The 24,547-nt window shown below is 33.2% G+C and overlaps 3 protein-coding genes across 4 annotated transcripts; 2 read left to right on the top strand and 1 right to left on the bottom strand.

Moving 5' to 3' along the window:
• The first annotated feature begins 254 nt into the window (after positions 1-254).
• On the top strand, positions 255-11,013 carry LOC122605292 (eukaryotic peptide chain release factor GTP-binding subunit ERF3A). Of its 2 annotated transcripts, XM_043778205.1 has the most exons (20): positions 255-335; positions 442-471; positions 889-933; positions 1,134-1,241; positions 2,250-2,321; positions 2,991-3,098; positions 5,037-5,148; positions 5,394-5,439; positions 5,601-5,672; positions 5,946-6,008; positions 6,089-6,243; positions 6,326-6,390; positions 6,842-6,992; positions 7,593-7,698; positions 7,816-7,951; positions 8,513-8,577; positions 8,683-8,847; positions 9,485-9,557; positions 9,692-9,750; positions 10,628-11,013. In XM_043778205.1, exons 2-19 carry the CDS (start codon positions 468-470, stop codon positions 9,730-9,732), a joined length of 1,587 nt encoding a protein of 528 aa, XP_043634140.1. In that variant the 5' UTR covers positions 255-335; positions 442-467; the 3' UTR covers positions 9,733-9,750; positions 10,628-11,013. The 2 variants fall into 2 exon arrangements, with proteins under 2 accessions (XP_043634140.1, XP_043634149.1); XM_043778214.1 differs by lacking the exon at positions 2,250-2,321.
• A 1,030-nt stretch (positions 11,014-12,043) lies between these two features.
• Positions 12,044-14,854, top strand: LOC122585861 (loganic acid O-methyltransferase-like). Its single transcript, XM_043757979.1, has 3 exons — positions 12,044-12,127; positions 12,516-13,169; positions 14,516-14,854. Exons 1-3 carry the CDS (start codon positions 12,044-12,046, stop codon positions 14,852-14,854), a joined length of 1,077 nt encoding a protein of 358 aa, XP_043613914.1.
• A 1,427-nt stretch (positions 14,855-16,281) lies between these two features.
• On the bottom strand, positions 16,282-17,366 carry LOC122586420 (putative F-box/LRR-repeat protein 23). Its single transcript, XM_043758416.1, has 2 exons — positions 17,056-17,366; positions 16,282-16,834 (listed from the first exon to the last, which is right to left on the bottom strand). Exons 1-2 carry the CDS (start codon positions 17,364-17,366, stop codon positions 16,282-16,284), a joined length of 864 nt encoding a protein of 287 aa, XP_043614351.1.
• Between the last annotated feature and the right edge of the window lie 7,181 nt (positions 17,367-24,547).

The raw sequence follows: 24,547 nt of genomic DNA on the forward strand, positions 1-24,547 counted from the left end.
GGATTTGAGGAGAACCAAGTTCAAGTAATAAAATACAAATTTTTCCCTAAAATTTTGTCCTGTCTTTGGACGGACTAGTAAGGAGTCCCATTATGTATTAGGTGAGAGGCTCACGTGGACCCGTTATAACAACATAGCCTAAACCCTTTGGTTGTGATATTTATTTTGCACCTTAAAAAAATATTATTATTATTTAAAGTTTTAATATAGTTAAAGATATATATTTAAGAATAAGAATATAAAGTATAAAAAGGGTAAAATTAGGGTTTTGAGTTCATAGCACACACACACCTTCTCACTTTTGAGGTTCCGCTTCCTTCCTATCATCAAATCCGGTACGCAATCTCTCCTCTGTATTAAATCTCGCCTAATTTAGGGTTTATACTCTCTTCATATAATTATAATTATAATTTGTTTATATATCTGTATATATAATTTCAGGTGTATATATCGATTTGCTAGCTCAAATGGGTAAGTAACATCCTTTTATTTGTAATTGTAATCCTACCTTAGCTTTACGTTTATATTTAAATTCTCTGATTCATTGTCTCAGTAATTAATCAGTTAACCGATTGTATATATTAAATAACACTCTTTTAAATACGAACACTCATAGTTGATGTGATCGCATCTTGAACCAGCAGTTATACATGACGTACCGATGCCGATTTTTATTATTCGTTGAAAATTGAATACACGCAACTTTGGTCAGTGCACCGTTAAATTAAAATAAGTGTGATTACTTTGATTTTAGTGCTCCAAAGTGTTATCAAACACTCGTATAAGGATAAGGATAATTTAGTCTAAACTATGTTATATCTGTATATATGTATGCATGTATCTATATATGCCTTATAGACTTATAGTGAATTTGTTTCTAAATTATAGACAACCTTGAGGAAGATATTCGTGCATTGCAGCTCGACTCATCTGGTATATCTATATCTATATAAATTGTTTCTAGTATATTTTATTTTTTCTGTATGTTTTTTTCTTTTTACTTTTAAACGCCGGTTGATATTTTTAAAATAATGAAAACAAAGTCATTTTATTGTATTTTGTATGATCAATTTTGATAGTTTTGGGATGAGTCAATGTGTGATGTTTATAATTTTGAATTAAAATGCTTTTAGTGGAAGAGAGTAAGGAAATGGTTCCGAATGAGAATGATGGGAAACCTGAAGAATCTTCACTAGTTTCTGATAACATGGAAGGAGCGTCTGATGATAAATTAGTATATGGTAAGGAACATTTATGTTTAAACTTGTTTGTTTTTCCTTTTACTTGTTACTAGTAAATTTTGGGGTTGACATTAGCAAGGATGAATCTGATCTGATATGATTTGCATATATCTTTCTTATTTATGAAGCTCGTTTTTACTTCACGGTTTAAACCTACACATTGTCACCTAATTTTCTCATTTCCTGGCTAAGCGTTAAGATAGTTATTCCAGGAAGTAAACTCTTTTTAGTTTGACTTAGTGACTGCAGATTCATCTAATTATTTCACTAGAATGATCTCAGCTTATCAGTGCTATAAGATTTTTTTGGTTTAACCTCTTAATGTAGATAGGTTTCAATTTGAGGACTTTGTTGAACTTATGTTCTTTTGTTTTAGTCTTGTGATGTATGTAGGTACCGCTTTAAGTGCTTTGTTGAGCTTATATATTGTTTTTGTTTAGCCTATTCCTCTAAAGACTATGCTAAGTGTTAAATTGAACTTGTATTTGTTTAGGTTTAGCCTACTCTACAGATTAGTTTAATTGCTTTATTGAACTTATGCACCTTTTTGATTCACTCTTGTCCGATATCGATGCATGAGTGCATCAGTGTAAATGCTTTGTTGAATATATATATATATATTCTTTTGGATTATTTTGTCCTGCATGTAGCCATCAAATTACAAGTTTTGCTGGGCTTATATCCTTTTGGCTTAGCTTTATTCTTTGTGTAGGCAACTAGGCATTAGTTAAGTGCTTTTTAAATTTATATTATAATCCTTAATGACATTGAGGCGGATACTAATTTTTTTGCGGCTGAACTGAGCTAGTGTCTTGATTGTTGTTGTGTTGCTGCCTGGATTTTTTGTTGAATTTTAAATACTATTAAATAGACCATGTCATGGATACTATACTGTTTTTACATAAATATACAAATTCTGTTATATTTATAATTTTGACTTGATGTGTACTGGGATATGTTCACCAGTCAGTTTATGTAATCTTATTAAATAAATCTATTAAATTTTAGCTGAAGATAGTAACTTGGTGCCTAATGCTAATGGTGGGAATCCTGAAGATTCTGTAGACGCTGATGATGAAGGTAAGGAGTATTAATCTATTTAGTATTATATTGATTTTATTTGCATATCACTTATGAAGGTATATTGGAGGTAACATATTAAGAAAAATTGAGTTTGATCCCAATTGGAGTGATTTGGTTGTATGTGGTGGTCATCATTGTCTTGTTACTACAGAAACATATACTCTTATATCTAGCATTCTTTTGCCTTCTTTCTTTGCTTCCTTTTCTCCATTCCCTCTGTACACAATTTCTAGTCGGTCGTTTGGGACATTCTTGGTTGAGCTCCTTGTTCTTTTGCCTTCTTTCTTCACTTCCTTTTCTTCATTTCTTCTTCATTTTCACAAATTCTAGTTAGTCATTTGTGACTTTCTTGTCTGGTTGGTTTGGCGAATTGTTTTTGAGTGTTACTCATTCTACTTGATAGAAATGTGAGGTTAGAAAAGTATGCCTGCCATTTATGTAATTTAAAGAGCTTGTAATTTGTGGGTGCTTAGACTCAAAGCTATATGTTACTCACTTTCACATTGAGCAGCATGCCAATAATCTCACTTTGTATTCTGAAACAATCTGTGGAATGTTATTGTTCTTCCATGTGGTGTTTGACTTGGTTTGTCAAGAATACAAAAGTAGCTGTTTATACTGCCAGGCATGTTGTGTTAATAAGTTGATCCTGTTTACTGGTTTCAGGAAAAGAACAAGTGACATCCACAGTTGCCTCTGCTTCAGAACACACTGAGGAGGTGGATGAGAGTAATAAGAAGAGACATCTGAATGTTGTATTCATTGGTCATGTCGGTATGTTTATTATCTTTCAGTTTCAAGATTAATGAACTGATTTTGACTCGTTTGCTTTTATACTGAATAATATGTATCAGACTGTTATTATATTGAGTGAAGTTATGAAATTACACATGATGAAACTAGGGGGATGTTTCGTTTAAACATGGAATTACCATAGGTCTGGGTTCCAAGAAAGGGTATGGGTTTACAGACCACAACCCTAAGTGGGTTTTGAATATGCTCAATGGGTTTGATGCCAAAGGGGAATCCAGCTTTGAATTAAGGTCGTCTCAGGCATCTCCTCAAGTTGGCTTTTTAGCATGTATATAAAATATTCCAACCTAAGCTGCAATTTGAAGTGTTTTAAAAGGTCTCTATTCCCCCCTACATTTTTTTCCATGGCCACCTGCTAGTTGTATATCTGGAAATCATTTCCCCTTTTTACGTCTTTTAGTGCTTGATTTTTAGATACCTTGAATATAAGATACATCACTTGCACAATATCTACACTATTATCAAAAATTTATATATAGCGTGTTATGTTTAAATTGGATGCTTAGAGGTATTTGTTTATCATGATTTTAGGTTTTCTAATAATTTAAGAATTATGCTTTAACTTTTAATTTTAAGTTTTTAATAAAATGTCATAGCTTTAATCTCATTTAAGGTTTAGGAACTAAATTTGAGCTTCTATTATATGTAATTCACTATTGGCCGATACTTTTTGATAATGCGAATGTATTTGTTTATCATGATTTTAGGTTTTCTAATAATTTAAGAATTATGCTTTAACTTTTATTTTTAAGTTTTTAATAAAATGTCATAGCTTTAATCTCATTTAAGGTTTAGGAACTAAATTTGAGCTTCTATTATATGTAATTCACTATTGGCCGATACTTTTTGATAATGCGAATACTAATATGGAGTATCTTTGTATGACATAATATTTGATATTTTGACAAGTCATTGAAGTGTATGTATTGTCATCATTAATGTTTGGTGGCTTCTTTGAGAAAATTTTCTGGATCCACCACTTTTTGATACCCAATTTACGATCTCAAAGTTATTAAACAACTAATTTTAATGGGAATGAAAGTCTCCTTTTCATTCCCACACCCATATACAAAACACAGCCAAGGTTCTATATTATATATTAAAATCAAACATTTTTAAACTTCTGTCTACGGTCAAAGTACTTCATAATCATAATTTAGTTGCCTTTTGTGTAGTAATCTTCATAATTTATCTTAGTCCAGATCCATCATATAGTCTCTCTGTACTTTCTCCATTGCCAAGTATATAAGCATTTATATACATATCTATGTTATGAAGTAAGATTATTGGATAATCTGTTCCCATATTTCTTAAGTGTCTGCTTTGTCATTTTGATGTAATTAAACTAATGACAGAGATGTGCACTTTAAAATAACTCTATTGTGAATATGCAGTTTCTTTTTTTATGAATTCAATTCTAACAATGTTATTTTAAGATACTTCACTATCATTTCTAAAACTGGTGCAAATTAATCCCCCCCCCCCCCCCCTCCCCCCCTTCCTTCAGGGTTATACGTTTCCAATGACAATAGACCACATCAAGATATTTAGTATCTCTAGTTTTTGTTTTTCGTTTACTTTTGGATAACAACGTAAGAAGAAAGCTACTTGAAAGTTACATTTGTTCACTGTTTTAATTGAAAAAGGCTATAATTTTAGGTTTTGTGCAACTCAAGAGTCTTATTGTATGGGTTGAATGATTCTTACAATTTCTATAGAAAATTACAATACACTTTTTGTTTTTTCGTTCTGTTTTTGAACAACTTACTAAAAGGAACGTTACATGTGCTCACTATATTTCTAGATTTATGGAACTCACGAGTACTGTAAAATGCGTTAGGTGATTCTTACAATCTATTTACAAGTGTACTTATCTGTAATTTTTATTTATGTCTGAAGATGCCGGGAAGTCCACAATTGGAGGCCAGATACTATACCTCAGCGGCCAAGTTGATGAGCGTACGATTCAAAAATATGAAAAAGAAGCCAAGGATAAAAGTAGAGAGAGTTGGTAAGGCCTTGTTTATCAGGATCTTCTATATATGAAATGGTGCAGAATTTTAATTTACGTGCAAAAGCAGCCAAGGAAGAAAGGGTTACTAAATATATACTCATTCTCCCTTCTATGTTAAGGGTTATAAAGAAAGTCGTTGATATCTTCCACCCTCACCCCCAACCCCTCAAGACAGGTTTCTTTGCTTTTTTGACAAAGTTATTTCTCTTTCTCAATTATTCCTTGGATTACGTTTGATGTAGGTACATGGCATATATTATGGATACCAATGAAGAGGAGAGGCTGAAGGTATGTAATTTAATCCTTGCATTGAACATTCGAACTCCGTTATATTGTGTTTTCTCTGTTTTACAGTTGCTCATTTGTTCTCAACTTCTTTAATTCATGTGGTTCTGTTTCTGCCTTAATATGTTACCCATTTGTTTAATGATGTTAAATGCTCACTATAGGGAAAAACAGTTGAAGTTGGTAGAGCACATTTTGAGACAGAGAGTACGCGGTTTACCATACTGGATGCACCGGTAATTTTTTTTTTGTCATTCATGTAGAAACTTTGTAGTAGACTACCCTTTGATGAAATTCAAATCTTTATCCTTAGGAATCTTGATGTGCTATTCCTACTAAAACCTCGTGTTTGAGTGTTTCTCAAATTAAAACAATCTTTCAGTTTTCTGTCGCTGAAACAAACCTGTTTGAAAAGAACTACTCTTTAAAGATGTATACATACTTGACGTTCACAACTTATTTATTGATATACAAGCATTTAGCCATTAATGGTTTCTTGATGTTTTCAGGGCCACAAAAGCTATGTGCCTAACATGATTAGTGGTGCTTCTCAAGCTGATATAGGTGTATTGGTAATAACTTCTGCTTTTAACAACTTATGCTGCCTTGTAATCTAATAACACAGTATCTATGCTAATAACATCAATCTCAGGTTATATCTGCTCGAAAAGGAGAATTTGAAACTGGGTACGAGAGAGGAGGGCAAACGCGTGAGCATGTACAACTTGCAAAGACTTTGGGTGTTTCTAAGCTACTTGTTGTTGTCAATAAGATGGACGATCCAACTGTTAATTGGTCTAAGGAGAGGTGTGTACTTTTGTGCTGTTTATCTTTTGTAACATCATTAGTATTTAGATCGTGGTTTTTAAAATCCTGTTTTCTAATATAGGTATAGTGAAATTGAATCAAAAATGGTCCCATTTTTGAAGTCCTCGGGCTACAATGTGAAGAAAGGTAAAGACAGATGTCTTTTTGTATCTTATCATTTACTCTTGGCTAATTAATTTGCTGAATTCATGCTTTCGGCTGACCACCAAATAACCAGTTACTCAAATTCTCTATGCTTTTTGGCTAATTTTGTGGGAGGGTTATATTGGAGCCCTTTTGCTGATGTTGTCGTAAGAAATAAATGTTGATAAAAGTGGTTCACTTGGTAAAGCTCAGGGCGGTTAAATTATAATATACTACATATTGTCACTTTGACAAAACAGTTTTTTGAATAGTTCTGCAAGTCCCGATCTGTGTATTATAAACCCTTCTACAAAAGCTTACATTTTTATGGATACTTATGTCTTACCTTATATTTTAAATTTGGAATTCTCTTAAGAACATTCTGTCATCTGGAATTTCCATCAGAATCTGCTGGATGTTGGATACATTTTGTTGATATATTTATTATTTGCAGATATTCAGTTTCTTCCAATATCTGGCCTTCATGGTACTAATATGCAAACAAGAGTGGAAAAAAGTGTCTGCCCTTGGTGGGATGGTCAATGTCTATTTGAAGCACTCGATGTTATTGAAGTTCCGCTGCGTGACCCTAAAGGTCCATTTAGGTATGAAGTTCATATATATGCAATTACTGTTCTTTTTTTTGGTCCTGTCTATTGGGACATCAGATACACTCGTATGTAATTGATTAAGAATTGAAACATGACCAATGATGAGCTGTTTTATTGGTGGGATAAAGAGAGTGGAGTTTTGACTGATTTGCTTATGAATGGGCTGATCGAGAATACGTTTTATTTTTAACAAGTTAGTAGAGTTAAATAAAAGAAAACCAGGGAAATTCAGAAACTTCAAAATATGGCACCAAATTTTTTTTTAAAAATATACTACTTGTAATCATTTCGTTTTGGAAAGGTAAAATTATTATTGAAATTCAACAATATTTTGGTGAAAGTTGTTTTTGGCAAAAGGTGTTTCTGATTAACCAATGCTATTTAAACCATAAAAGTTCTAGTCTTCATGCAACCCATGCTATCCGCCCATTTCTGCGCCTTTAGTTGGACATTTCATTAATTTCTGCTTATTGTCGAACATTATTCTTGTAAGCTACTGTCTTATTTGTATCTCTGTCCTCCCCTAGTAAGTGACCGGTATACAAATCGACTATTCATTATCATCTATGCTGACTTATAATATATAATTTTCAGAATGACTATTATCGACAAGTTTAAAGATCTGGGGACGGTTGTTATGGGGAAAGTGGAGTCGGGTAGTCTACGAGAGGGCAACAGTCTGTTGATCATGCCAAACAAGGTACGTTATATAGCAAAATGTTTCCTATTATTGGCTTTTCCTGTTTTTTAGTTGGCCCTTCGTTCCTTCCAAAATCATTGTCTAAAAGGATCATGTATAAAACTAATGCATCTGCAGGTTCAAGTTAAAGTTCTTGCCATTTTTATTGATGAAGATAAAGTTAGGAGTGCTGGGCCTGGTGAGAATCTACGAGTCAGGGTCTCTGGGATCGAGGAAGAAGACATACTGTCGGGATTTGTTCTTTCCAGTATTGGTATGTGTTTTTGGTTTTTGATTTTCAATGACTAAACTATGGGTACATATGACCGTCTCTGTAACTTGTTTCCATTAAGCAGAACATATATTTTTCACTTGCTGAATATTTGTTTTTTTGTCAATGGTTTTTATATTGATATAAATTGCCATACACGTCACACAGGGAAAGTATAAATTTTTATTATCAATAATCTATTCCAGGATGGTTCATTCCACCCAAAAAGTTAGAATGGCATATTGGTTTTTTATTTCCCTAAAACAAGCTTCAAGGTCAACTATGAAAAGTGATATATCTACCTATTAAATTGATACATTTACCACAACGTACTAGCCTTGCAGTACACTGTACAACTATCTAATGCCTAACTGTAGTATATTTATCAAATTTGGTGGTAGGTTTTTCTTCTTCCTTTAACTATATGAAAATGTAAAATACATTCTCAGTGAAAGAGATTGTTTTTACTCTGCTTGTATAAAACCTGACCGAGTAAGTTGATAAAGATTTTGTAGTCAAGATGCTGATGTTAATATGGGGTGAATTTGTATTCTTTTCATGCAGAAAAACCAATTCCTGCAGTTCAGGAGTTCATTGCTCAGTTGCATATTCTTGAATTGGTGGAGAATGTATGTATGCAAATTCAATTATTATTTTTCATCCTTGAGTTTGTCCCATGCTTTGTAATTTCTTATTGTTCAGTTGGCATATAAATTTCAACCTTGGTGTTATAGGCTATTTTTACTGCTGGATATAAGGCTGTATTGCACATTCACTCTGTCGTTGAGGAATGTGAAATCCTTGAGCTGATGCAGCAAATTGATCCGAAGACCAGGAAGCCAATGAAAAAGAAAGTGCTTTTCGTAAAGAATGGGGCAGTTGTTATATGCCGTATTCAGGTTGGTTTGGATATAATCACTGATAGTAAATTGGTAATGAGAGTTAAGTCACAAGCTCATAAAAAGTGAAACATATTGACTTTAATGAGAGATGATTTGCTTTCGTTAGGTACTTTTTACCCATTTACACGAGAACTTATTGAATGGGTAATATAGAAAAATTGAACTCGTGGCAATTAAGGAAATGAATCAAATTGTTAAATGGGACAAGTTTTTTCCCTGAAAACACATTTGTTGTTTAACCAAAGTTTAAAATCATTCTTTTAAACAATATGAAGTAAAATATGCTGGTGTTTCAAGCTGACCCAGCTCTTAAAATCCTTGATTTAACCCGAATCAAAGCCGACTATTTTGCCACTTTTAGTTGTGTATAAAATTTGTTCATATATGGTGTTTTTCCCGTTAGGACTATCAGTTAATATTCTAGATATGAGACCGTTGGCACAACATAATTTCTGTTATTAGCTCAACAGACTAGTACAGGGTCGCAACAAATCAGCAGAATATCATTTTATCTATTCTGAGTTGTCTTCATTTCTGTAATTCAATTTTGAATTGATCAAAAATAAGTTGAAATCAATTTCTTTCTGACAATATAATGTTGATTAATAGTGTTTTCTTGATATGTTCATCCCAGGTAACTAATTTGATATGCATTGAAAAGTTTTCTGATTTTCAACAGCTTGGGCGGTTCACACTTCGTACTGAAGGTTAGAAGCTGTTATATATTCTCTAATTAATCTCCTTTCCAAATTAGTTTTTCCCCTGTGCTCACCTCATTAACCTTGTAGTGAAAGCCAGGGGTTAGGAGTACAAATTATGTAATGCTTGGTTCCTGTTTCAGGAAAAACAGTTGCAATTGGAAAAGTAATTGAACTTGCGTAATCAATTTTGTTGTAGAAGGTAAATTCCTGTTATCCATTGAATATTACCTTCAAAGGTGTTTCTGCTTACATGCATGTTGATCGTTAATTGAGAGTTTGCAATATTAACCTATAGCTGCTTCTATCTAAAACAGTTCAATATCGCTCATATCATTACATTCCCCCCCATCCCCACACAACAACAACAAACACACTCATCCGACACCACTAGCAAATTAAAATGCTTTTGGAAACTATTTTCCCTTACTGCATTGCATGGGAACTATGCCAGTCTATTTGTGAATGTTATTCTGTTCCGTCCATTTCCTTATGATTTTTGCAAGTAGAAGTAAATTATGCCTGAATATGTTGACAGCTCAACAAATCATCAAAAAGGTAGTATTTGTAGGTAAAAGTAAGTCATAAGAGGTAGTAACATATACTATTTTTAAGGAATTGGGTTTATGGATAACATTTAAAAAACAAAATTAAAAAAATTTAGTATTTAGGCCATAGGTTCTGAAAGATACCAGTAAAAAGTCGTAATTGTGTTCTGTGAACATGAATTCATGATCCTCATATAAGAAAGAGTAAATAGATAAATAGTACTTTGATAATATTTCGAGGCAAACTAGGCAAGGGGGATGTTAGCCTCAGATATGATGTACTTGGATTGTATTACTTTAATCTGAATCCTTGTATGTATAATTCTCGTCTGGGGATTTTATGCATCAGATATACACTTTGGGTCTTTTGAGTTTTTTTTTTTTTGCATAGCCCACATCAACCTGTTCATTTCGAATTACAACCTCTTGTGAATTGTTGAAATTGCCTGTATTTAGGCATAGTCCCATATCGTTTTAAATTCCACATTTCTCATGTACAAATTTTCTTCTATGCTCTTGATATTCATATAGGCAGGCTGGCCACCTACATACCTCACGGGCTAACATGGAGCAGAGTCTAAAGTCAGAGTTTCGTTGGCTGCATCGTTCAACAATTATCATGCCAATTCTCATATATTTTTCATTGTTAATGGTGAAATGGGTGTGGTTACTGGGTTATTATACAGACTAGGCCAGTCTGTACATACTGCACAGATTACAGAAACACTGCACTATGAAGGTTATCTTTGTAGGAGTCTGAAAAGAGCTGACAATCAGATGTTTTGGTTATGCAATGATACGATGAAGTATCGGATGTCTTTAATTTGGTCAAAGATGTATTTACTTGATTAACCTATTTGTGTTTGTTGGGTGATTGGTTTAAATGCAGGTTATGATATATTTAGTCAATTAAGTCATTTTTCGCTTTTGTGCATCTTGTATAACTAGGTCAATTTCGCATAAGCAAACCTTAATTTGGATAAGTTTTCGATGTTAAAATAGTGTCTATTTTACTTAAACGTATCAACTCTGACATTTTACATTTTATAGATTTTTGACAACCTAACTATAAAATTAAGATAGTTATGCTGGTATAATGGTAGTACACAATGCCGTAAATAAGCATCTCTTACAACTTTATGTTTTATGCAAGTATAGATGTTTATATTGGGAAGAAAAGAGTATTAAAAATAAATATAATATGAGCTTAGGAAATATGGTGTTGTGTTAAAGAGACTTGTGAATTGGCAAATAAGAAAGCTAAAAAAAGTTTAACCAACAATAACGTAAAAGAAAATGTTATTGCTACTTCTGTGTGAACAATGTTGTGTGATGAATCTTACTGAGGTTTCAATTCTCCATAATGTTTTGTGTGATGTATGTTATATCGACAGCATAATGTATGTGACATGACATTGCAAAAGTCTATCACAATCTCGCAACATTTTAGACTCCAAACGCTTGTAAACGTTTTGTAACTTTTAAAAACAAATATATACAGTTGTCATATCTTCCAAAACTATCTATGAAGACATCACTTACATGCTAAAATAAAGCAAAGTTTATGATATATCCAGGCCTCTAGGAGTAAATTACACCGATGCTCTCTACGATTTGTCCAAACATTACAAGTTTGGTTCATATATTTTAAAAATACGTTGAACGTCTCCAAGATATGCACTTTTCCGCTTGTACCATTCCTTATTCATAATCTAGTCATTAACTTTGAAAAAAGACAACTAATGACGATGAAGTAGGTGAGGAATGAGGATGCTTTTGCCGGCTTCATTATCAAAATCTTCAAAACTTTGTTTTCATCACCCTTCGAGTAGTTTTTGTACAATATACATATATATGTAGTATCGTACACAATTTAGGTAAATGTTACATCTACATATATCCCAATTAGATATATAAATTTTCTTCAAGTAATCAGAATTAGGAAAAATGGAGAAGAATGACTCGTCTCAAGCTTATCCAATGAATGGTGGAGATGGTGATTCTAGCTACACTAATAATTCTTCCTATCAGGCATCTCTTTTATACTCTGTCTTCCTTTTTATAATTAACAATTTTGGAATTAGATTAATTATATTTTGCAACTTTATCTATCAAACTAACTTTAAAAAACCTTTATTGTACATATTAGATTTTCCGCTGTCTTACACAATGACATCCTTAATAAGTAGAGAGTTACACGATACTCATATAAGTTGCCACATAATATTAACTAGTGTCATGTCATTGATTTAAGTTGGATACATACAATATGAAAACGAGACCAATGTATTTGTCTCAAATTTTTTTTTTTTTTATGGTATGCAGATAATTTAATGTGTACGTTGTCATAATAAGTTTAACTAAAACTTATCTTACTTGCTTTATTTTTAAGAAAATTTTTGGTCTTATATACTTGCAGAAATCACTCTCAGATGTTGCTATGTCACTCATAAATGAAGCTATTGCTGATATGCTTGATACCCAAAATTTCGTCAGGGGACACCCTTTTCGTATAGCAGACTTGGGTTGCTCCGTTGGCCCCAATACTTTCACTACAGTGAAGAACATAATAAACTCCGTACAACATAAATATCAAACCTTAAAAATCACCCCAATGCCAGAATTCCAAGTGTTTTTCAACGATCATGCTACAAACGATTTCAACACCCTTTTCAAAACCTTACCTGCTGACAAAGAATATTTTGCAGCCGGTGTTCCAGGATCATTTTATAGTCGTTTGTTTCCTAGTTCATCGGTTCATGTTATACACTCTTCGTTTGCTCTACACTGGCTTTCCAAAGTGCCTGAAGAGGTTTTAGAGAGGGGCTCGATTGCTTGGAACAAGGGTCGAGTTCATTATGCTGGTTCGGATGAGGAGGTGGTCTTGGCTTATAAGAAGCAGTATGTGAAAGATACGGAGGCGTTCTTGAAAGCTCGAGCTGAAGAAGTTGTATGCGGTGGGTTAGTAGTGGTTCTAGTGCCGGGCCGGCCAAATGAGGTTCCACATTCAGAGTGTATTGGGAATGTGTTGTTTGAGGTGTTGGGTTGTTGCTTGTTGGACATGGCTAAAGAGGTAACTCTAACCCAATTCTCTTGGTTTTATGTACTCCGTATATATTTTATTTTTGAGTCGTGATACAGAGACCTAATATATATACCTAACAATTAACCTAATCACTAAATGTTGCCATGTGTTAATATCATGAATTAGTCAAAACCTTAAATAATGGTATTCCAACCTTACCCTTTATGTAATTATTTAATATCACTGTACGTAAATATGTTTTCCCAATTAATTCTTTTTCATTTAACATATCTTATTATTGATTTTATTAGGCAAAAAAAATACAATCTCAAAGCAATATTTCATTCAAAATTGAATAATGCATAATATTTGTATATCAACATCAGATAAGTAATAAAAAAAATACTGATAATATATTTTAATTTGTCTAGAAATATTGAGTAGCAAAATCAATACAAATCGGATACATTAGAAGTTAGATAGGACTAAGCAATACAATTATTATTAAAAAGGATAAAAAAATATATATATATCTCCAAAATGTGTTTTTAGTTACAGTACCATGTTTGTCACAAAACCAAATCTTCATGTATAATATCAAAGAGACAAAGAAGTAAAATAAAAGAGAAACAAAAAGATGAAGTAACATGAAAAAAAAAATGCACCCAAAAATCATAAACTATTAAAATCTAATAATTATTAATTCAATTTTTTGTATGATATTAGATTATTAATCTTACATCGGAAGAAGGCTAACAACAAAGAAAAAAGTGTTTAACTTAATTAAAGATTCGACTATTTAATATGAAGATTGAGGGCAAAGTGGTAATTAGATAAAAATAATTAATGAGTCTATAAAGAATAATTCCAGATGGCATTTAAAAATTGTTAGGCCTAAGTTTAGGTTGTTTTTTTAGGTCACTCGATCATTTCGCTTTATTTTTTATATATCTTGTGGCGTAGCTAGGAATTTATGTCTAGAGACCAGCTGAAAAGTTTACAAAATATCAACAATTTTTTGTTGGTGGGTCAATTAACTTTTAACTAAACTACTATATAAAATATTAAATTGGATACGAAGTAAGTTCTATTGATATCCTGGTGGGTCATGACCAATCTTGGCCTCCATATAGCTTCGCATTGTATGCCAGTCGATCAAGTAACAAATTATATATATACAAAATAAAAATTATAGACCAACGAAATAAACTATAAAATAACGAGAATCAACAAATGGTAACTAAGTTACGATATGCCTAAATGATATATGTACGTTTTTATTCACCTACTAGTAGAAGTGTATAAATAGATTAAACTTGACAATAGAAAGTTAGAACCATTATTTAATTAATTATATATAAAGTTTAAATTGGATCTTTTACTTTTATATGCAGGGGAAGATTGATGAAGAGAAGGTAGACTCTCTCAACATACCAATATACTATGCATCGCCTCAAGAATTAAAGGAAATAGTTGATCGCAACGGTTGCTTTACAATAGAGAAAATGAAAGGACTGCCTCGCATTGTAGAACCTGAGACGAAGGATCACGCTAGACGACTTGCAATAGGTGTAAGAGTTGGCGTCGAGGCAGTGTTAAAGGGCCACTTTGAAGACGAATCGATAGATGAGCTCTTTCAGTCATTTAGCAATAGATTAGAAGAACAGCCTTCTTTGTATTCGTCTGGTGGAGCAGCTATATTGTTTTCCGTACTTAGAAGAAATGATAAATGATTAATGATGATCGATAATTAGAATATTAATAATTACCTGCAGTTTGCTGCGATTTTGTTATGTATAGTTTTTGTTTGACAACAAATTATATAACATTTGTCTTCAATACATTTGTTATTGTTGTATTTAACATCCAACAATATCTTTTCAACTATTGGTTTTTGACAAAGTATAAAATTTTGTATCAATTAGAATACTCGTAACAATTAACAAGCATTATTGTTCTAGTGTTAATCGAAATTTTAAACAACACATTTGCTTACAATTCTTCTTACTTTCTTAGGCACCTGACTTGCTATTTCATTTCTGAACCTTTGAACTATATATAGTTGCCATAGACCAAATTAACTTTTTACAACAATTTTTATGTAATTAAAAACGATATACTTGTAGAAGATTGAATATACATTAACTATAAGAAATAAGAATAATTTGACTATTTCCATGTTTTTATTAGCTTTTTATTTTACCACAAACAAAGATGAGTGCCACTCAAATCATGATAATAGGCTGTCTGAAATAATTGTGCCCCGTTACGTCCTCGCTATCCGCATAAGAAAAAACCTCACAAGGCCCCATCAAATTTGGTTAACAAGGATCGAACCCTTACCTTCTGGATCAAAATCCTACATGTCATTGACCCATTGTTGGTTATTTGATTCTAAAACCGGATTTTATAATTCCTTGTCTCTTGAAACCAGGATTTTATAATTCCGGTTTCAACTTTATTAGTGAATCTGGTATTTATACGGACTTAGCCACCGTACAAGTTGAAGGTTAAACACAGATTAGTTAATTCCAGATTCAATCTATGTGGATGATCGCGATTTTTAATTCCGGTTTTTACTGTTCTCACAAAAATTTTTTTTGATGAAAACTTGTTTGACAAAGTGGAGTGCATAGTAGTAAGAAGTGCTAAAAAAAAAAAATCTGTTTTCTAATTAACTAACGTTTCTAATATGATGGGATTGAAAACTTATCACATCTTTTCAAAATGGGTACTCACTAATGGATCGTGGAGATTATATAATCTGAACCGGTTGGTTTGCCACCCATTAAAAACTAGAAAGCCCTTCTTAATAAGCTTGTTTTTACTTTCTTGTAATTAATTGGGTTGTTAACAGGGGAGCAAAGATGGATCGATTGATTGGATTATGGATCTGCTAATGTAACATCTTACTATTTTTCTCCCCCTCAAAGGCTCAAATTTGTCTTCATCAATACAATATCAATATTAACATATTCAGTATTCGTATTAGCAAAAAAGGTTTAGAGACAAATAAAGAGAGCCAATATGTCACTCTAGACAAATAAAGCTTAATAAGTAGAAAACGATTACATAATTTGAAATACCAAAGTCGTCCGCCTTCTAGAGAAGGCCAAAAAACATCAACCACAAATAAGCAGACTCAAAGTAGTCTATAAAATTATTGACTGATGTATCCATCAAACAGTTCAGGAGCATAATAATAAAACAAGTTATAATCAGGCACAATGTTTTCTTCATAAATGTCTTCATGTGGACTTCCTTCAAGAGAATCACTAGGGAGTTTTACACATCTAATCTGTTCAAAACATCGTGTTCCGGTATCTCCATTGAGATCAATTCTCATGCACTTACGCAAGTCAAGTGTTTCAAGGCAAACACAACCATCAAGAATCGCTTGCAACCCAATATTGGACATGTTGTTTCCATTGAGTTCAAGGTGCCTTAACCCATGTAAGTTTTCCCCAATAGCTATGGCTACCTCATTAGCATTATCTCCGATCAAACGATTACATGGTGTTTGATTCAGTTTAAGTGTTTTAAGCATGGGGCAATACCGACCGGCAGTTTCAATAAAACTTTTTTTCCAGCTTTTTCCGGCTGAGTAAAGGTTGAATTCCTCCAATAATGAAAATTTCATTAAATGTTCAGATATTCTTCTAAGCTCATCATCAAAATGAAGTACAACTTCAAGACGTCTAAGCTGCCTCGACCTGTTAATTAAATATTAGACAAAGTTTAGGCTTTTTTTTTAGAAGAAAAACTCAACCATTCAAAGCCTTTTAAGCATTATTTGAAAGTTGCACATAATCTAATTGCAACAAAATAAGAATCACGTACGTTTTTATATGTTTGATGTAATAAAGTTCATGCTAATATATAAACATACAAACTTACATCAAAATATTTATTTATATATATAAAGCTTACATACCTATTTGCGACATATGAAAGAAGTTGATCATTGCAAGAACATATGCTTATGTCAACTAATTGGCCTTGGCTTCTATCCACTGCTTTCTTACCCATCATTTTGTCATCAAAAGATACAATTTTGATGACCTTCCACATACAAGGGTCTTTGCAAATCTTACGCCAAGCGGTGCACACTTTTTGGGCATCCTCAAGTATGTCAGACACACCAACTCTCTGAAGTATATTTGCCGTTACATCGGATGGGAGATCTAACCAATCCCTTTTTTGGTTTTTCAGATTTAAATTAGCAGAAGATGATGATATTGACATATTTTTGGTTTAGAAATACAAATCATACAAACCACCAATTGAAAGGATATATATATAGTTATATATAGAGAAAAGACTCGAGTGGAATGGAATGCAAAAAGACATTGAATTAAATATAGCATTTACGGTGTATTTAATTTTCTGTTTAGTTATTGATTAAGTAACGATCGAGTTACTAAGTGGACGTGGTGTTTCCATCAATTTAATTAAATGCACGTATGCTTATTCAGGTTTTTTTTTTTCATCCCTTTTGCCATGTACGTAACAGTCCAGAACTAGATTTTTGGGGCTTAGGTATTTGTATATAGCATTATAGCATCGATCATCTTAAAAAGAAAAAAAAAAAGTTTATCCGATAGAAACCCCTAATCGGATTACGTACAAGTAATTTTCTATTAAAAAAAAAAAAGTAGTGGAATTAAATGAAATATATAATTCAAAATTCATATCATACCTAGAAAATCACTTCGTACTTCGTGAAGACGAATCAATAGATGAATTCTTTCAGTTATTTAGCAAATAGCAATAGATTAGAAGAACAACTTTTTTTGTATTAGCTATATTGTTTCGTACTTAAATGATTAAATTATATAACATTTGTTATTGTTGTATTTAAACATCTAACAATATCTTTTCAAATATCAGTTTTTGACAAATTACAAAGTTATGAATTATTAAATAATCCGGTCATAAAAAGTGACAATAACGCAACAAACATAGTAAAAAAAAAACCCGGTCTCACAATTGGATATCCATCGACTCACCTTGTGTGAGCCATATGATGTCAGTATAATACCTTCAGAGTGAAGCTAGGAATTACGATTGACAGGGACAAGGTGACAAAAGATATTGTCGACCTGTGACCGGATAATTTGACCTACCATCCATGCATAGTTGTCGTCTTTGACTCAAAAAGCGACGATGTTTTGGTTCGCGAGTCTACTCGACTCGTGCACGACTCGTAAGAGTCAAGGATATTTTCTACTTTGAAAATAAATACACATGAATAAAACCTAAAAAAGCATATAAAAATATTTAAAAAATCTAATAATTATAACATCAGGTAATTTGCATTCATTAAAATTTTTGTGATATAAAGATAGCTAATAGTATCTTTAAAATTGCCGTACTAATTTCAAAACTATAAACCAATTCCATGTTTCCAACCTTTTCTTACTAGTAAATTAATATAAAAGCTATAAAAATAAAGGAAAAAAGTTAGGTAAAACATGCACTACCTATCTTAGGTAAATAAGAGGATTATGTAAAATTCATATATTTATCAATTTCAAAGGTTTAATTTAATTTTTTAAAGTGGCAGTACCTAAAATTAGGTGAAGTCTGCAATACTGATATTTTCCAAAAAATAAAACAACTAACTTATTAACCAATATCTTTAACTTGTTGCCAGCAAGAAGTCACCTTCTTTTTTATATGGTACCTTGCAGGTATCTTAATATTCTCTTTCCAGCTCCATAATGTATTTGAGTACGGTTCTGCATGAAGCTGGATAGTAGACTAGTTGCGTACATAATGTCTGGGTAGCTGTTAGGTAGAGTAGACTTCCAATGAGACTTCTGAATTTTGAAGCGTCCGTCTTCTCAGATCCATCTTCTTTTCTCATCTTCTCATTGGCAGCTAGTGGCGTGGCTACGGTTTTACAACCGTATAGTTTGAATTTTTTTAGGAGGTTTTCAGTATATTTCTTTTGGTATATGAAGATGCCTTCTTTTTCTTGACTAATTTCGATGCCAAGAAAATAGTGCATCAATCCAAGGTCGCTCATCTCGAACGCTTTCATCATGTCTTGTTTAAACTCTTGTATGATTCTCTCATTGTTTCCTGTATATATAAGGTCATCGACATATAAGGAAAGAATGAGAGTGTCAGAGTTACCTTGGGTTCTGATGTAGAGTGTAGGCTCACTTTCACTCCTCCTAAATCCTAAACTTGTGAAGTAGCTGTCAATACGACTATACCAAACTCGTGGAGCTTGTTTTAGTCCATATAACGCTTTCTTTAGCTTTAGGATTTACTCTTCTTTTCCTTTCTTGACGAATCCTTGTGGCTGCTCCACATATATTTCTTCTTCGAGAAATCCATTTAGAAAGGCTGATTTCACATCTAATTGATGAATCTTCCACCTTCTTTGAGCTGCTAATGCCACAAGTGATCTTATAGTATCCAGTCGAGCTACAGGTGCGAAAGTTTCATTGTAGTCGACTCCAGGTTGTTGTGAATAGCCTTTAGCCACTAGCCTTGCTTTATGTTTTTGAATAGAGCCATCAGGGTTAAGTTTTGTCTTGTAGACCCACTTAACTCCAATAATTTCTTTATCTTCGGGAAGATCAACTAACTCCCATGTATTATTTTTCTCGATCATCTTGATTTCTTCATTCATAGCTGTCACCTATTTTTCGTCTTTGGCAGCAGCTTCATAGTTTCAGGTTCTAAAGATGTGAAATTGCAAGTCTCGTAGACTTCAGTTAATGTTTTGACTCTTCCGGGTGTTGACCCTCTTGTGCCAAAGATAATGTTGACAGCGAAGAAGTTGGTGTAGCTAGACTCGTTTCACCTGTACTTTCTTCTCCTCCAGAATGCTCAATTTGTAGTGGTTGTTGAGTGGGAGTCTCCATAGATATCTTTGGAAGATATGTCTGTTTATCAACTTTTTCTTTCTCCCAGTTCCAAGAAGCGTCTTCATCAAACTCCACATCTTGACTGATTACGAGCTTATTTGTCTTTAGGTTATATACTCGGTAGCCTTTTGATTGTGTGCTATATCCCAAGAATATACCTTTATCTGATTTTTCTTGGAGCTTGTGACGTTTCTCTTTTGGAACATGGATGTAGCATATACATCCAAATACTCGTAGATGTTTTGCTGATGGCTTCTTTCCACTCCATGCTTCAATCGGAGTTTTATTTTCTACAGCCTTAGTCGGACATCTATTTAGCAAGTATACACCCGTGTATACAGCTTCTGCCCAGAAACCGTTTGGTAGGCCTTTTTCATGTATCATTGTTTTGGCCATTTCCATTACAGTTCTGTTTTTTACGTTCAGAGACACCATTTTGTTCCGGAGCGTAACCGACTGTCAGTTCGATCAACTCCTTCATCTTCACAGAATTTATTAAATTCTCGAGAGGTGTATTCTTTTCCTCTATCACTCCTTAGTGTTTTTACGTAATGGACACTTTTCTTTTCAACAAAAGTTTTAATTTTCTTGAATATCGTGAAAACTTCTGATTTTTCACGCATGAAGTATATCCACGTCATTCTAGAATAATCATCTATGAAGAGGATGAAGTACCTGGATTGGTTATGAGATGGGGTTCTCATTGGTCCACATACGTCAGTGTGTACCAATTCTAGAATACTCCTTGCTCTCCAGGCTTTATCACGAGGGAAAGTTCGATGTTGCTTGCCCATCATACAGCTTTCACATGTGTCAGTGATCTCCTTTATGCTAGGCAAGTCCCTCATCATATTTTTCTGTTGGAGAATCTTTAATGCGTGAAAGTTGAAGTGGCCAAATCTTCGATGCCATAGCCATGATTTTTCAACTTGAGCTTTCATGGCCGTGTCTATGATATAATGCCAACGAAGTGGAAAATTTCTACTTTCCATTTTGACTTCAGCAATTAATTTGTTATTATTTTTCTTGTCACGAATAACGCATGAATCGTCTTCAAAGTGTAGTGAGTAGCCATGCTCCATTATTTGGCCAACACTTAGCAAGTTACTTGCTAAGCTTGGAACTAGAAGAACATCGTTAATGAATCTCGTGCAGTCATTAGTTTGGACATCTATCGTACCTTTTCCTTTAACATTAGCTAGTGCTCCATTCCTTAATTTGACACGGGACTTTACTAATGTGTTGATGCTGCTGAATAGTTTCTCATCTCCGGTCATGTGGTTGCTACAACTACTGTCGATGAGCCAAGTATCTTCCTTTCGTTCGTTCGCAGCATGGCACGCGTAGAATAATTGATTGTTGTTCTCCGGTGTATCTTCATTTTCCTCCGTGTAATTAGCTCGATGATTTTGTTTTAGACAACAATCTTTTTCTAGATGCCCAAATCTTTTGCAGTTGTTGCATTGTAGCTTTCCTTTGTGAAAACAATCTTTTTCCAAGTGGTTTGTCTTTTTACAAATACCACATGGAGGGTAGCTTTTTCTTCTCTGGTCAAACCCATTTCTAGATTTTTCTCCTCCTCTAGATTTTTTTTCAAAATTTCTTTTCCCCTCATGGTTAGATTTTTGAGACCTTATTATGAGTTTAGACTGAAAGGCACTTTAAAGTGAGTCATCACTTCGCCGACTCAGTCTAGCCTCATATGCCTCTAGAGAGCCCATTAGTTCTGTTACTGAAAGAGTCTCAATATCTTTTGACTCTTCAATAGCAGTAATGACATGATCATATTTTTCAGGCATGCTGATAAGTATTTTTTCAACGATCCTTTCGTCAGTTATATAGTCTCCATAAGCTCTCATTTGATTTACTACCTCTTTGATTCGAGAGTAGTAATCTTTGACGGTCTCAAAATCTTTCATTTTTAAATTTTCAAAATCTCGCCTTAGAGTTAGTAGCTTGACGGATCTCACCTTGACACTTCCTTGAAATTCTTCTTGAAGAGTTTTCCACGCCTCCTTGGCTGTTGTAGCTCCTATGATTCATGGAAAAATAGATGGCGTCAAGGCTTGTTGAATGTAGCCTAGAGCGGCAACATTTCTCACAAAATTTTTGTTGTGTTTTTCTTTTTGATCCGCGGGCAGAGTTTCAATATCTTTTGGAGTTGTGAACCCGACTTCAACAATATCCCACAAGCTTTGTGCTTGGAAATATGTCGTCATTCGGATACTCCAAAAATCATAGTTGTCACCATCAAAGATGGGGACGGGAATATTGTATGCACCAACGGGTGTCATGGTGTATTTTAGTAAACGCCCAACACGGTTTCGAATACCACTTGTTATAATTGTTGTAGATTTTAATTTATGAATATGGAGATTAATCAAAAAATTAGATGTAGTAAAATACTAGTGTGAATTATATTTAGTTGATTTATGAGGGGTTGTTTTTGTAGAAATAGAATTAGAGTTTGAGGAAGAAAAAACTTGAGTTTGATTGATTGTAAAACTTATGTACATTCTGCATTACATCTTCGGCCTTTTATAGGCTTTGTAAGTCGGTGGAGTTTTACTCCATATTTTTCTAGTAACTTCTAATTTTTACTTCTAATTACTTCTAAATAAATATCTACTTATCTCTAAGATTTTCTAACTAATTCTTGTAATTTCTAGATTTACTAACTCTAATTAATCTAGATAATTCTAGAAATACATTAACTTACCAAAATAAAATTTTAAAATCGAGGTTTAAACAATTCGTGAAATTACTAGAAGTAGTTTGAAATCGCCTTACCTTGTGGTTACAATGCTAGTGCTGATTCAAGTACCATAACCATCTGAGGTGTTGATAAAAGTTGCTTTTTGTTGTTGTGCCTTTTTGGAGGTCGAAGTATTTGCAAGTTGGATTGGTAACATGTCCAAATAGGTTTTAAGTATTTGCAGGTTGGATTGGTAACAAACTAAAAAAAAAAAAAAAATGTGTCGCTAACAAGTTTTATCCATTCGTTTTTTTTTTTAAAGTCGATTTATCGCAGTCGTATAAATCTTTTTTTTTAATAAAAAGAAGAGTCAAGGTGTTAAAACTAGAATCCAGGAGACTTTTAACTTTGTTGTCCCGAAAAGCCATTCCCTCCACTTAGCCAAATTTGTAAAATTGTCTTGTTTGAGATAGAGCAGAACCAATGAATTACTAAGTGGGTATTTCTTTAATATCTTATACATCATCCATGAAGTTCCCTTAAAATTGTAAGGGAAATGTCTATTGCTACGTGAAAGTGCTAAAGTTTACTTAATTCTGATTTTATTTCATTTATTTCAGTTGCTAAAGGAGTCCAAGGAAGAGCGTGTAAAACATGGGTGAAGCTAGTAAGGGGACTGAGGAGTGCTTAACCCCGCCAACCATTCATGTTTTTCATTGCAAGGCTAGCTCATAGTCAACTAATACAAATGATTTTTTGAAGCAAGCCACCCCCAATTTATAAATGTATTATTTCTAGCCATGACAATTCAAGTAAAACCTTTACATTTGGTCCATAAAAGTAAACTAACGCAATAAAGTTCTATTTTACTAGCATTTTATTAAATGATTATGTCTTTCACATTATATTGTATACAACAATCGGGAAAGAAATACGGTTGAGCCCCTCTTAACGTAAAATCCTGGCTCCGTCTCTGGTGTAAAAGATTAAAAAAGAATGTAATTGAAGAGTAGAGCTAGAGAGATGTGGAATGTGGAAACATGTAATCTGAAAGGAGCCCCGGTGGTACCAGATATTTCTACAAACTTTTGTTTTAGTTATGTATTAGATACCATTAGTCATGGCAGTGTAATGTACACTAATTAATATATAAATGTCTAATTATCAAGTAAGGGGTGTTTAAGATTGCGATGGTAATATAGATTTTGATTTTTAAATTCGTGTTTTGTAAAAGCAGGTCACAATCCGCTTTTTTAAAATTACGTTTTGTCTGTGAAAATGCCGATAATCAACTTTTATTTTTGTCAAAAACTTCTTTCTATTATTTGTGTTATCTAAACACAATGATTAGATAATAAACTCAAAACGCAGTCCAAAACACCGTTTAGGTAGTAATGAAAATCTAGATAATTAAGTGTTACTGATAAATTCTCTTAAAATATTAGCGTAATTATATTTCTAAACATAAGATCATGTAGAATAATCAAAGGAGGTGATGAATGAAGATAAACAGATGAATCCCCCCACTTGCGAACTCTTTTGAGTCGCTTTTATAGGAGGATCGGGGGAGAGAAACTTGTCAATCGGTTTTTTCGTGATTTTTAGGGATAGATTTAACTTCCCAAATTAATTGGAACTGATCGTCCGTATTTTAGGGAAGAAGAGATTTAGGCAATCTCTTCTTTATTCAAATATTATTTCTAGTTGGGCGCCTTCCCCACGCAGGTTCCTTCGTAACGCTGCGGGTTAGCACTTGTCCGTTTGGTAGGTCTTTCGTAGCGTAATATGGATACACCATTAAGCCCCCCAGTCCAAGGGGATGGTTTTTGCCAAATAGACATTCCCTT

This window comes from Erigeron canadensis, chromosome 1, assembly GCF_010389155.1.
Source record: "Erigeron canadensis isolate Cc75 chromosome 1, C_canadensis_v1, whole genome shotgun sequence".
NCBI lineage: Eukaryota > Viridiplantae > Streptophyta > Magnoliopsida > Asterales > Asteraceae > Erigeron > Erigeron canadensis.